This window comes from Gavia stellata, chromosome 9 (genome assembly GCF_030936135.1).
Source record: "Gavia stellata isolate bGavSte3 chromosome 9, bGavSte3.hap2, whole genome shotgun sequence".
NCBI classification, from domain to species: Eukaryota; Metazoa; Chordata; class Aves; order Gaviiformes; family Gaviidae; genus Gavia; species Gavia stellata.
The window spans coordinates 3,243,281-3,257,715 of record NC_082602.1 but is presented as its reverse complement, the minus strand read 5'-3'; the positions used below and the strand labels follow the sequence as shown (position 1 = coordinate 3,257,715).

Below are 14,435 nucleotides of genomic sequence, written 5' to 3'. Positions count from 1 at the left end.
CTAGCAACTCAAGGCACTCGCTAGCCGCGGCTGACGGCACGGCCCCGCCAAGCCGCCGCCTCCTCAGGACACGCAATGACGCCCACCACCCATTTTACACTTGCAGAGGCCTCTGCACGCCTCAGACCCGCTTCTCCCTCAGGGAGGGTGCTGTGCTGGGCGTTAGGCCAGCGATGGGACTCCACAAGGCCGCCTGCCTCCCTCCTCCCCTGCGATGCGACCCAGCACCAGCTGCACCCACCCTCACCGGCGGCAGCCCCGCCCCGTGAGCCCCTTTTCTCCGCGGGGACGCCTTGACGAGGCGGGGCCTCGCCGCCATCTTGCGGGAGGGCGTGATCGGGAGCGCATGCGCGTTGGGGCGCGGAGCTGCGCGTGCCCTCTACGGCGCCGGAGCGGGAGCGATGGGGCTGGGGCAGAACTCCGCCGTGCGGGGTAGGGGCGCGCCCGGGGAGGGGTGCGGGAAGGCGCACGCGGGCACGAGAGGGTGGCGGCGGCGGCGGCGGCGGCGGCGGCGGCGGCGGCGGGGGGCCGGCGGCGGCAACGGGGGTGCGGCCCGGTCCCGCTTTTCGCGGACCACCGAGGACAAAATGGCGGCGTGGCCGCCCCCTGTGGGGACGCGGGTGCCCCCCAGGGCGTTCCTGGCGGTGCGTTAGATGCGTACTTAAGTAACGCACTGGGGGGGGCGAGGGCCGGCGGCCCGGGGCGCGGGCGGGAGCGCCGCGGGCCGTGAGGGACCCCCCGGCCCGGCCCGGCCCCCTGTGAGAGCGTCAGGCTCCGCGCCAGGCCCTCAGGTGCGCTTCGCCCCTCGGAGCCGGCTTCGGCCACCCGCCGGGCCTTCTTTATGGTGGGGAACAGCCCCTTTCGGGCACCGCTGGTTTATTCTTGCCTTTCCTCCTGCCGCTTCGCTGTTGGGCTTTGCCTTTGTTCAGGCCCCGTATGTTTTTGTGAAGCCGCTGGGTGTAAATGTCAGGAAAACCTGTAAATTTCTGGGTTTTTCACTTATCCTCAAAGCCTGGTACTGTACAATAGGGATAACGGTGACACTTGTGCTGCGTGGTGATTGACCTAAACCATGCCTGAGATAGCGTTGTGTGTTTTAAATGCTGTTGCACAGCCGGGTAGGATGAAAGGGTGGGGATGGATGGAGGACAGAGTGGAGAGCTGAATTATCTGATTTCCTCTAAAAAAGGAGCTTCACCTGCGTGGCTGTGGTTTCCAGTTGCAAAGCTGCTCATGGTTTATGCCCTTAAGCCAGGGGACTCCATCCAGACAGATTTTTTTTTTTTTTTTTGGTACACTGCTGCTACAGAGGATGTTGGCAAAGGCATTGCTCTAGTCTAAAGTGGGTTATAGTGATGGAAAGCTGTGCTTATTAAGATAATCAAACCGAAGCCCTGAGGATGACTTGATAATAGCTTGCAGCCAGGTTGTATTCCCAAGGGCAGCTTACTGTCATTTATAAGCTTGTAAGAATTAGAACAGTTCCTATACGCTAGGAATCGAGAAGAAGACTTAGTTTGGGGGGGGAGGGAGAAGAACATGCTCCTAGTCAAACCAAAAATATCCTCTTTATCCCAGGAAAGCAGGGGAACAGCCGACCAGAGCAGTCTGTGAGGGTGCTTTGTTTAGGAGGAGGCGGCATACGGTTAATGTGAATACTGTTGAGATTAAACTTGATTAGCGACTGGCAGGTCACAGCTCTGTCGTCAGCTTGTGCGTGTGTCTCAGGCTGATAAATTTTGGAAGTCATACTAATGCCTGTTTCCCTAGAGGAAACTAGACAGTAGGGATTTAATTCCTGGAGAGTTAATTGCTTCTGTGTCTATTGGTGTGCTGTGTGCCAAAAGGTTACCCTTTGGCAGGCAGTGAACAGCGCAGCTAGTGCTTTTTGTTGTGAGCAATGTGGTGGTTTGCAGGTGTGACCCCACATTGACCACGGATCTGATCATGCTGACTTGTCTTTTGCTGTTTATTGGCCAGATCCAAGAATCTTTCTCTCTCAGGTGGCCTTTTTACCTTACAGTTTCAGTTAAATCAAACCTGTCAGTCATAATCCCATTTCTTGTCAATGCTGTGAAGTGGTAGAAGTGATTTCATCTGCTTGACTGGTTGGCTTTTACTATTAGGCTTTTGGTGCAGCCTGGACGACTCCTCAGTACACAAGTGCCACGTGTTTCTCCAAGCATGGGCTGCAGCAAGGTGGCCTTTCATTGTGGGCAGTTACTGGACTGTCATAAACAACTCTTGGACAATAATAGTCTCTTCATTGGTGACAAAAGGAGGAGAACAATGCTTGAAAGTTATAAGCGCTTCCAAAGACAGAAAGTACCGATGTTCATGTCTGGAGTTACTACTCTATAGCTGACTTTCAAATAACATGAACATTTTTCTTAAGGAGCAGAGGTAACTTGAAAATTGCCTCTTAGGACTGTCGTGGACTAACTTTGTAGGGGTGCAGCTATCCCCCGTGTTGTTGCCAGTTCCTGCAAAGTAAATCGATATGTTTCGTAACGAGGACTGTGTACTCCTGGTGGAGCCAAGACCATCTCGGTTTCTTCATGCGGTTGTCATTGCAGATGGTAAATGCATGTTCTTCCTGCAGATAAAATCTGAGCTCTCTGGTAGATCCTAAAACTACCTCTGTGGCCTAGATCTGGAAACATCCAAAGCAATTTCCTAGCTGTTTAGGGAAAGAAGGGAAGAGGAACTTTGTGACCCAAATCTCTTTGGATATGTCCAAAGAAGATAAATTCCCACCATTGGCTTGTTGCTGTTCTCATCTTCTGATTTTTTTGTTGTTGTTGTTTACTTCTGTGCACTGCCTGCTCTCCTGGGATTGCGTTCTTTGGATTTCTGTTTTCCTTCTTTCCATCTCTCTTCTCTTCTCTCCTTTGTGTGTTGTTTTTTCTGCCATTTTAGACAAACCTTTTCCATTGTATAGTGCTTATGACATTGAAAAAATTTTTCTGCCATGTTACACAGGCCTGTAGTGTCTTGTCCTGTAGTCACTTTTAACATTGTGTTTTGGTATTATACCGGAATTGGGATTTGTTTAATAATCACTCAAAAGTTGCTCTTAGTGTTTTTATTTTAAAAAATAAAACCCCTTGACATTCCACATCAATGTCACTCTGTTAACACATGCCTCTTCAAGTAATACATGCATGACCTTAAGAGTTTGGCAGCGAACTGTTGAATTGGCACCAGAGGCATGTTGAAACAGAGTTTAAAGTATTTGAAAACTTCTGAAAAGTGTTTTCCTTCCAGTTGCAGTTTTATGGTTAACTCAGTTTGAAAGATGAAATGGGTATTCTAGCTATTCCAAATCTGTTTGTGAAACAAAAACAACAGTTGACAACAAAACTTACTACCTCTGAAACCTTGCATCATAGAGAGAGAGTCCATTTGTCAAATTCAAATAGCTTTCATAAATTTACATTATATTTAAGGCAATGCTGAAATTTGAAGAACAGACTGATTAAATGTTTGGATTTTATGTATTATTGGTTGATAGATTTTTCCACCCTGATACAGCTCCAGCAAAGTGATGGAAAAAATGCTCATATGGTAAAAAAGACATGATCTATTATAAGAAAAGAATATATTAAGCTGGTTTTTATGTATACAATCTGCCCTGGTGTGTAATAGATGAATCTGGCCCTTGGGAGAAGTAGAGGGTCACTGAAATAGGAGATGGCAATTACTTTAAATTAATGATCTCTGCTTGTTGAGCTGTGCATGGTTATGTGGTATGTGGCCTGAGGGATGGTCAGAGGGATCTGGGTTAGCTGCAGATCTGTAGAACAGCTCTTCTAAATGTTCTGCAAAGCTACTGAATTTTAGTACAGACTTCCCTGCTCATGCTGTGAGACGTAGAAGTATTTTTATCATCGGAATATTTTCATCTGCTGGGTTGTTAAGCTGACCTGGACTTTTGGGTAGGTGCAGTAGAATATCAGCTTCATTAAGGTGCAGCCCCTTAAAGGGTGGTTCAGTTATAGGAGTCCTCTTTGGGCTTCATTGAAGTCACTCTTTCCCCTGAGTTTCCTTAAGGGAGTAGATACAGTCTATCACTGTCCTCTCATCAGTTATTTAAAAACGTTGGTTAAGACTTGATCCATTGGCAACGCATCAGTTAGCACTTTGGACAATCCTTGCAACTGCTGCTTTTCCGAAATCCCCAGTTCGGGTGATCCCTCTGTCTTGCCTGCTGCTGTTGTAGCTGCACTTGGCATTTCATCAGAAATCACTTTAAACGTGTCAGACCCAGCTTGTCCCTGAACTGGCTGGGTACGTCCTCCCTGCTGCAGCCCTGCTCTGCTTGGGGGAATGTGCTCAAGCGAGAAGGGGAAAGGGTGCTGCAGACTCTGGGGGGGTTTTCCGTGGGAGAACCTGCTGCCTGTGATTTAAGCTGTGGCTGTTCTTTGGATTAGTTTGGGCTGTTCTGCTAAATTAAAGCAGATTTTCTTACAATCCCTTCTTTAATTTCACCTCCTCACTTCTTTACCCTACCCTATTAAAATGAATGCATTACTCTGGCTAGTTTGTAATGGGGAGATAAAGAGGTGAGAACTCACTGGATGGATATAAAACACTGAATTCACAATACGCTCTCTGAGGCTTTTATTTTTTAAGGAGTTTGCAAGCAGGGGAATATGCCCTAAATGCTTTGATGTTAGAGGTGGTTTTCTGTATCTGAGTATCACCGTGTTGTTACAGGGAGGGTTTGTCACTCATTTGCAGGGGAGGTCTCAGTGTATGTTGGTCTCTTATGCTTCATTTACTAAGAAAATGAACTCTGAAGGATTTCTGTATCTTTTACTCCTTTAGTAAGACTCTAAAGGAGTGCCTGCCTTCCCTGATCTTACAGGGCTGCAGAAGTACAAATATTTGTCTAATTCCACATATTGCTACATCTAGACCCTTGTGGGTCAGCATAGTGTGGATGAGCTAACACAGTGTTTTAGGGCTTGGTATGGATTTTGGAAAAGGCTGTGGGACAGGGTGCAAAACCTTCTTGATCCTTTTAGTACAAGCTCACAGTGGCAATACAGTAAGTCAGTTAGTCGTGGAAAGTAGCAAGAACTAACAAAGGCTTTTTGTTTCTTCTTATCCTTAGAGTTAATGTAGTACTGTCTTTTGTGGCTTGGCATCTTTCAAATCCAATGCAAACATTGAAGGGCAAGATAGAAATTCCCAACTGGAGACTATCTTTTAGTTCTCTTAAGTTGTGTAAATGTGCTAAAACTTAAATTCCTGCTTGATTTATTTGTCTGTAGAGTCAGCCGAACTCTGTATGTATATGTTAAGAGTACATGTGTGGGTAGAAGTGGTGGATAAAAAGCAAAAAAGGAGCAGCTGCCTCCAGCTCCGAGAGGAATGGCCGGGGCTATGGTGCAACCAGAACCTTTGGGCCGAAGTCCAGCACATTGTCATGAGGCAGAGAGGAAACAATAGAGGCACAAAAAAGAAGGAAAACTTCTTGCAGAAAAGGAAATTATACCAAGTGAGCGAGACTGCAAAGATTTTGGAGATATCTGGGGGGGGGAAATTGAGGATGGGAGGTGGTGGAAAGCGGATTTTTTAATGGAATTCTCTTTCAGAGAGTCAGGACCTAATCCAGTTAAAATAAACTCGTGTTATTCTTCTTAAATATAATCTTTTTGGATCCATATTCTTTTCTGTACACCACAGAAAGGATTTAATCTAAGCTGGCTTTTTTCACTCTTCTGAAGTGGTAGTATATTGAATAATTTCCCCATTGCCAAGCACCTATTTACATTTTTAGTTGCAAGATGCGTTATATTAAAAGCTACTCATTACCCATATCTTGGGGGGATCCTGCTTGGGTTGTTGATGCTGAGCATTCTTCTTTAGTGACTTTCCTGCAACTGAAACAAACAACGGGGTTTTGCTGCTACAGGGTATACTTACAGCTGGTTTAATGTGCTGAACTTGGAAATGCTATACTACCGATGTTGGTATCACAGGTTCCCAAATAAAAGGTTAAAAAAAAAAAAAAAAAAAAAAGACCAAACCCTGCCAGGTTAATCTTCACCCTTGTGTGGAAGGGATTGGGGTGAAGGAGAACTCTGATCAGGAGGAAGGAGTAGATTAACTAGGTGAGCGTCAAAAGAGTATATTCTTCGAAAGTACTGCATTACCACTACAGAACAAAAAGGTCTGCTGGAAAGTAGAGGTGTTGCCACAAGCATGAAGACATTTACTACTGAGTAGTTTTAATAGAATGTTGTGGTCAAAAAGTGACAGGCTCTCTTTTTTTTTTTTCTCTTTCATTCCAGTTGAATGGATTGCTGCAGTCTCCTTAGCTGCTGGAGCAGCGGCTGTTGGGTATCTAGCTTACAAAAAATTTCTCTCGAAAGACAAATGCTGCAAAGCAATGGTGAATCCCCATATCCAGAAGGATAACCCCAAGGTAGTCCATGCATTTGATATGGAAGATCTGGGAGACAAGGCTGTGTACTGTCGTTGTTGGAGATCTAAGAAGGTAAGAGAAGAATAAATGGTCCAGTTTCATTCATGTGCATGCATCTTTCAACAAAATTATTTTCAAACTGCTTTATTTAGAGGAAACTAACTTCTTTTCACCTCAGCTATTCTGCAGTGAGATGTAGCAGTATTTTAATCCATAAAACTATGTAGATTTATGCGGTCACTCAGAGTAAAGCCTGCAGATCAGTGCTCATAGTGAACAAAATGTTTCTGTAGTTTCGAAGAAGCAGATCCCTTGAAAGGAGAGCTGCTGTTTGGAGCAATCACAGTCACGAATGACAAATACAATTTTGTGTTCTGTCTTTGCTAATACTGAGGCTTACACAAAACTACTGGCCTGTTGGCAGTAGGAGCTCAGGAACCATGGTCTGAAAGGACCTTAAACACCTTTTAATCATGGAAGATGGAAGCTTAGTCAGTCAGAAAGTACCTTGCTATGAGTTCATGGTGTTAGTAACGCAAATCCACTAAGAAGTCTCTTGGTATCCCAGAGCTGGTGTCAGATTGTCACTTGCAATGTCTGAGCCTATCATTAAATGTTGTAGACAGGGTGAGTGCAGAATGGTTTTGGAAGAGCCTGTCTCGCGCAGATGGTGTTACAGTGCTACTGCTGTTCTGTCCTGAATTTATTGTTGTGGTACGGCTGTGCACTGTGGATAGCTACCTTTTGCCACATGAATGAGTACAGTGGTGAATTGTTTGCAGCGGTGATGGAGGTAATCTAAAAAGAAGTCATTGTGGTTAAAAGCTTTTGAGGAATCTAGACGGGTGGACTTAATGCCTTTGTGCCTTAGCAGCTCAGAATAGTTATATGGGTAATCCTACAGTAAAGCCAGTGAAATCATGATGGCATACTTTAAGCCTCTATTTTTGAGCAATTAAGAGTCTGACCTAGACACTGGTCCAATTTACTTGTGTATGAAGTTGGGTTGTGTCAATTGCCTAAAATCAGTGGTAAGCATGATACCTAGCCTTTCAATAACACTAAGATCAGATTTAAATCTGAGGTAGAGATGCGTGACATTGGATGTAGCTGAGATCTGTGTAATTTGTCTGTGGTGGTAGTTCTGGGATCTGTAATGAGAGGAAGTGGATTGCATGAGTAGTCCTTTCCATTTACCACTGGCACACATTTGAAAGCTTTTTAAGATGTCAAGGCGCTAATGTGCGGAGACTGAAATAATGCAGACCTTCAAAGCCAGATAACTGAGGCAAACAGCCTTGAAATCTAGCTGTCTCTCCATCAGTGAACTGAATACTAGACTTCTCAAGCCTTAGACACAGGTCTAATCGAGCCACACTCTGCAGTTTTCCAGGTACTGTAACTTTCAGTTCTTGCTGTTGTCAGGTCTGACTTTATTACCTTGCGTGTGAAAATAGGAAGTTACACATTTGTAGCTGTATTTGGTTTAACACTGTGTGTTACGTGGCTGTACAGTGTGCGGGTATCATGCATATGTATAGCAGCATTGTTGCTAAATCTTTGTGTTAAGTCTCAGCCAGAATCCAGCGCTGGAAGCTGCCGCAAGGGCTACAGCTTCAGAAAAGTAAAAGGGGGAGGAGAAAGGCTGCTCTAAATATAGGCCATTTTAATATCTGAATTTGGATTTACCTCGGGTTGCAATAGTGTAGGCACCTCCTTCAGTGCTGCTGAAAAAAAATAAATCCTAACTTGAACTTTGGTGTTTGTACTTTCTGCTTCCTACTCTGTTTTCTAAACAGAAATGGAAGATAGCATCTGGTTGTAGTGGTTGCGTTGCAGCTCCTGCCAATATTCTAGCTATTGTTTGATGCTGTCTTTTTTTGTGTGTGTGAAATAAAACTCTTAAAAAGTACATTTTTGGCATATATTGAAGGGGTGTTGTCAGTTTAGGAACATACTGTCCTACTGAGTTAGGGCTCTGAAATCACACACTAAAAGGAAATAGACGGGGCTACCTTATAATGAGTCTGTTATTAGAACTCTGATCTGAAAGGTCTTGTAAAGGCATTAAGGAGGTCAGTGGAAAATTTTGAAGGCATTTGTTTTCTTTGACTGATGCTTAGTAATGAGTATTTTAATCAGCATGTTGTGCTTCAAAGACTGCAGTTTCCAGTTTTGCTGCCTTCCTCTTGCCCTAATCAGTTGAGTTGTATGGTGGGTAGCATGACCTTTAAGATGGTGTGCATGCTTCTTCTCATGTTCAGTTTTTGCCAAGCGGTAGTAAAATACAGATACATTCTTCATCATTCTCACATGCTTGTCGTCTTCGGAAGTAGTTAGCTAGCATTATCATCTGTTTCTTACAGTTCTCAAACTAAGATCCTGTTCAAATTTGTAAGATAATGTTTATATGATGGCAACATGGTAGAATGTGTGTGCCTCCAATGCAGGGAATTACAATTACTTCAAAAGCAGTAAGTACTTAACAAAAAACACAGCGGGTAAGTGGCATATGGGGATCGCTCTTCCATATACGGCTTAGAAGACATGTCCTCTTGTATGATTGTATGAGCACTTCTCGTCAGATTTAGCCTCATCTGAGGCATGAGGCTGTTAGTAAGAACCAGTAGCGTTATGAACCATAGGATATTTCTGTGTGTACTGGTGGTGTGCATGCACTACAGCAGGCTTTGCGTGGTGTTCCTCCTGTGCAGCGAATAAGAAAACAGTTGGACTATACCAGTGTGTTTTGGAGTAACTCTTAAGAAAGGAGCAGGATTATTTTCTGTTGGTTTTTTTTCTGAATAGTATACTTCAAAGGCTTTTTTTGGTTTTGTGCCGTCCAGAGTCTTCGTGGAGTGTATGTGTTTAAACAAACCACACGTGGTATCTTCAAATAAGTCTGTCTTGGAATGTAATTATCTGTTAAAGTGGGTGGTAGGTAGTTCTTTAAGTGGCCCTTTCCTATTTAGTGTTGTGCTCTGCAGGCACTTTATAGCACTGCTTGTCAAGTTTTTTGGAAAAACCCAGTGTTAAGATTTACCAATGTAGAGGCAAGAGTTTTGGCCTAAAACCAAACTGTAATTAGTCTAAAGTTAGAACATTTGTTTTCTTACCCTTCTGCATTTTTAAGTGTGTGAGCTGGGGGCAAAAAATTAATTTGCTTTCTTTTGCAATGACCTGCAACCTCTGTGTCTTCCAGAGAAGTATTAGTCCCCAGGCTGCGCATCAAGGAATACTGCTGCAGAACATCAGAAGAAATAGTGATAGAGAATCTAAACCTGTTCATTGTCAAGGGAAACAAGCCGAGCTGTCCAGATCACTGCACAGTTCCCTCAGGGTTTGAGCTTTGGCTGCTATTGCTAACCTGCTTTATCTTAATCAAGGATGAACATGTTGTGTCAGGCCCAGGATCCATCTATTCAGTATCTGGTCTTCAAGGTGACCAAGTGGGTGCTCTGGAAAAGTGGTGGTGGTGGGTTTTTTGTTTCTTTTTTTTCGTTTTTCCTGAGAAGCTCAAGTCTAGTGTCTCAGCCTCTGGGAGCCTGTGGTTCTGAGACCAGCTGACCCAGAGGATGAATTCAGAGCAGTCAGAGTTGATAGCCGTTAAAGATATCTCGACGCTATCTGAAGCTTATGAATCCCACCGTTTTTGTGACCTGCAAACTTGAAGTGATGATGTTGCTGTAGCTGGACCTTGGGCTTGCCTCCTGGGGCATGGGTGATGTTAATGTCTGATGGAAACTGGGTCAATGCTTCTGTCAAGACCAGTGGACTGTGTTGCGTGGAAAAACAACTGGCCCAGGAACATCTGGGTTGGAAGCTGGTCAGTGTCCCATGAACATATGTTCTTGTTTGAGATTTTTCCCAAATATCTGTCAGTACCTACTCATTGAGTCACAAATGACTGATGCGATGATAAAGTTCCTGCATGAATCAACTTACATGAGTATTCTCTGAATTCAGGGTTTCTTTATTTAGAAACGTCACCTGCCTTTTATAGCGTGGGTTTTGACATTTTGTAACTGAAAAACAAAAAATGCCCACCTCATCTCACTTCCCTCCCCCAACACATGCCTACAGGGCATGTGGCTTTATTTTTAGAGCTCTGGGAATATTTTTTTTGCAAGTAGATTGTCTTCATTATATTGGTTTTGGGCAGTACTTTGAAATCTTTTATTCTAGCTAAGCGTGGGTGATAGGGTATCAATTTTTTACAGGGGCTGAGGCATGAACATTAGGATCAGTGGAGTGTCGAAGATTGTTTGACTGTGACTGAACTGTGAGGGAATATTGCTGTTGCAAAGGCAACAGCTGAGTAACGCCCAGCTTTGATTCCCGTTGCTTCTAAGCAAACAAAATAGTAACCGAATGAAAAATACTGGTGCGTGATTTCTGTGATCATCTCCAGAGTTTACTCTGCAGAGGAGGCATAGCCCTGAAAACAGATCCTTGAGAAGTGATGGGAATCTAACCTCACTCTTGTTGCTTCACAGAATGTCCTTTGGCTCTTGCGCGTGAAAAGAGCTGCCCAGGAGCAGAGTGGTTGTGACTGGACTGGGACCCGGGCAGTTACAGCTGGCTAAAGGAGTCCCTGTGGGTCTTGCTCTGACCGGGCTGTTCTAGGGGGGGTTTTTTATGGAACAAAAATGTCTTCAAATTACTAACTCAGTGCTACCCTTAAAACCCCCTGATGAATAGCCATATCAGTTGGAAGTGCAGTTTATTTCCATTAGCAGGTCAAAATCCTAATGTGGAAGCCAGCTTGCACAAAGGGACCTTTGTGTCGATGAGATAAGATAGCTGTGTCGGGACGAAGCAAAGGCAGCTTGCCGCTCTAGCTGTCTGGAGGCAGGACTAATGTGTAGGTGTCTCTCTTATTTAAGAGATGAGTTAGGGAACCTGTTCTTTTTTTCATCGTGTGCTCTGGAAAACCAGGAAAAAAATTCAGCAAAGGATCTCCTCCTGTTTCTCTTCTTCACCCCACTTACCTTCTGTAACTGCACTCAACTCTGGCTGTTGCCCAGGAAAACAGAGCATGGGGCGAGGTTGAGAGCAAGATACTCCAGGTAGGTTACAGTTGAAGGTCAGTTCAGGCTGTATTTTCTTCATGCTGGCCTGAGGCAGGAACACCAAATAATGTGGAGTGGAGTTGCTTCTTTTTCTTAACAAGCCTCTCATCCGCTCTGCGCTCGCGTGGACAAAACTAGTGTTGAGCCAAAATTCAGGGAGACTTGAAAGGCCAGCGCAGAAGTTATGGTCTGTGGTCACAGCGGATTTAATGAGAAGATGTTCTAATGAACTCTCAACCTAGGTTCTTAATTCTGAGTCTGAATGTACTTTAGATGTGTTTATTCTTTCTCTTTTCAGTTCCCGCTGTGTGATGGCTCTCATACAAAGCACAACGAGGAAACTGGTGACAACGTTGGGCCTCTGATCATCAAGAGGAAGGAGGCGTAGAGCGGACAGTAGAAGCTACAAAATGAATATCTGACAAATCCTCTGCTCACTTGTAATTGGGGGAAAAACCACAAATTATTTGTCATGTCACTGAAGACTTCCCAGTGTAGTATATACATCAGGCTTCAGTATCTGTATTTTCTCTGGTGCTTGTCTTGTTTTAACACTACAATGCATCATTTACTAAATAATAATGGTTTAAATTTTTTGTCCTGTAAAGTGTGTGTACCCTCTCATTGAGTATGAAACTAAAATGACGCACAGAATGTACTTCAGCAGAAAATAGGTATTAAATTATTTTCAAATACATGTGTACTACTCTGAGGCTATTCAGTAGAACGTGTGTTCAAAAGGTAGATCTTAAAATTCTGGAGAGGTTCTAAAGTCACAGGTCTGGGTAGATTTCTATGTAAAAGGCAGCAGCAGGAAAGAAATGGTGCCAAAATGCAGCTTAACCTCTGATGATGCTGCACTTTGTGCAGGTGTCACGTTTGGCCTGTTACACTACTGTTCTGTGTGGCTTCTGTAAAAGAACAAATTTGAAATTGTTAACTATGACCAGACAACACAGAAGGCTTATAGCAAGATGGGGCTAAAGAGCAACTTTACCTTTGATTTTACAGCAGTGTTGAAATTTGACCCTACTACCATATGGTGTAAAGAACGTACTACTGGAACTGCAGGCCTGTATTTAGAGTAGGATTAGGAAGATAGTCTCTGTGAGAGCTTTCTTAATAGACAAGCGGAATGATACAAAGTGCTCAAAGAGTGATGGGCAAGGGGTGGTAGGGTTGTCTTTTGCTGCTAGAAAGCCTTAGTTCCACTTGCAGTCTCTAGCAGTGAAGATAACTTCCCTAGACCACAGGATGCTTACGTGGGGGAGGCTATGCCGATTTATTCCAGAAGCTAAAATAAAAACTAAAACCCCACCCATGGTTACTGTCTGCTTCATTATTGCTCTGGCTGGTTCTGGAGGACTCTTCCTGCTGCAGAGGGAGCAGGCACACCTTTCTTACTAAGTGGCCTTAGGCTCTATGTGTCTTAAATAACTCCTGCTTCCCTGGGCTGTTAATGTTGTTCAGCTAATTTTACCAAAAGAACTGCTGTGGACAAGGAAAGGCTTTGGAGACAGCTAGGAAAAAGGGGGAAAGGAAGGATGAGACAAGGAGAGCTCTTACCCTCCTTTTTTATGGCGCTTGTCTGCCTTGTCTGACACAGTTGCATTAATGGCTATCATGTTGGTTTCCTTAAAATAGCTTTATCAAAATACAAATAACTACAAACCAAAACCCAAAGAGTGGGGTGGGTGGCAGAGGGCAATTTTGTATTAAACCCAGTCCACTAGTGTAATTGCAGCCTGTGTAAGATTGAGCTTTCAATGTCCTGGGACAGAGAGACTACCTCAGAGCTAGAGGAAAGGCCTTTTCAAGAAGCTGACATTTTAATCTGGACCCTTAAGGATTCTTCCAGATAATCGGGGCAGTAGAGGTTTTACTTAATTTTTTTTTAAGGGTGTGGTTGGTACGACTGCTTAAGATAGAAGAAAATGTTTTGCGTGTTCTCGATGTGAGCCTTTCAGAGGCTGAGGTCTCAGCTGACTGGGCTGAACTTTGGCAGAAGGCACAAGAAGTAGAGAAGGTGGCACAGAGGCAGAGAGAAGAGGGTTTGGAGGTAGAGTGCTACAGCAGGGGCAGCTACTGTCTGTGGGAGACCTCTACTTGTCAGAAGTTGCAGTCAAATACATTTAGTATCTATCTTTTCTTCCTGTCTTGACTGTAAAGGTACTTGATGTTTTTTACTTGGCCGAGTACTGATGCATATGGAAAGTTGTTTTAACCTTAAATTATCAAATATATTGCTTTTACCCAAAATGAAGTTATTTCTGTATTACTAGAACATGACACTGGATATTTCTGTATTTTTGTCAAATACACATTTGAGCTCATCTTAATCGCAAGGTTGTAACGTCTGTGTTATCTCATGGGTGTGCTGTTTCTTTCAAGGGAGAGTTACCCTGTGAGTAGTTCTGTGTGCCAATACTGCTGTAATCATAAACCTGCATCTGGGTTGGGTTTTCCTTCTGAGACTTCTTTTCCTGTTAGCAGCAAAACCTGGCTGCTCTTGAAGGAATAAAAGTTCACTGAAAGCTGCATTAATGTTCTGAGAGATAAAGTCCTGAAGTTTCAGATGAGTCTTCCAAGCCATAAAACTTATTTTCCTGGAGTTTGGGTGTCAGGGAAGTGGGGTCCATGAGAAGTTTTTGTTCCTGGGAAGCAAAGATGCAGGAGCTGAGTCTGCTGATTTACATCCTGGTGAGTTTGTTTTGGAGAAGTGTCACATTTATAAATGTTGACACAAAGTGGTTAAATTTTATTTTGCTGCACATAGAGTTTTCTATACTGTACCTCATGTATGTGAGCTGTTTGAACATGATAATGAGAAGAGATACTTGCATTTGAGTAAACAAACTTGCCATCAGTCTTGATGAGCATCATAGAGAACACTTCCTTTTTTTTTCGTTAGTGCTGTAATAGGTTAT

General features: G+C 43.8%; 1 protein-coding gene across 1 annotated transcript; it reads left to right on the top strand.

Moving 5' to 3' along the window:
* The first annotated feature begins 365 nt into the window (after nucleotides 1-365).
* CISD1 (CDGSH iron sulfur domain 1) lies at nucleotides 366-13,847 on the top strand. Its single transcript, XM_059821011.1, has 3 exons — nucleotides 366-432; nucleotides 6,303-6,508; nucleotides 11,807-13,847. The coding sequence occupies exons 1-3, from the start codon at nucleotides 402-404 to the stop codon at nucleotides 11,894-11,896; spliced, it is 327 nt and encodes a 108-aa protein (XP_059676994.1). The 5' UTR covers nucleotides 366-401; the 3' UTR covers nucleotides 11,897-13,847.
* Nucleotides 13,848-14,435: the final 588 nt, after the last annotated feature.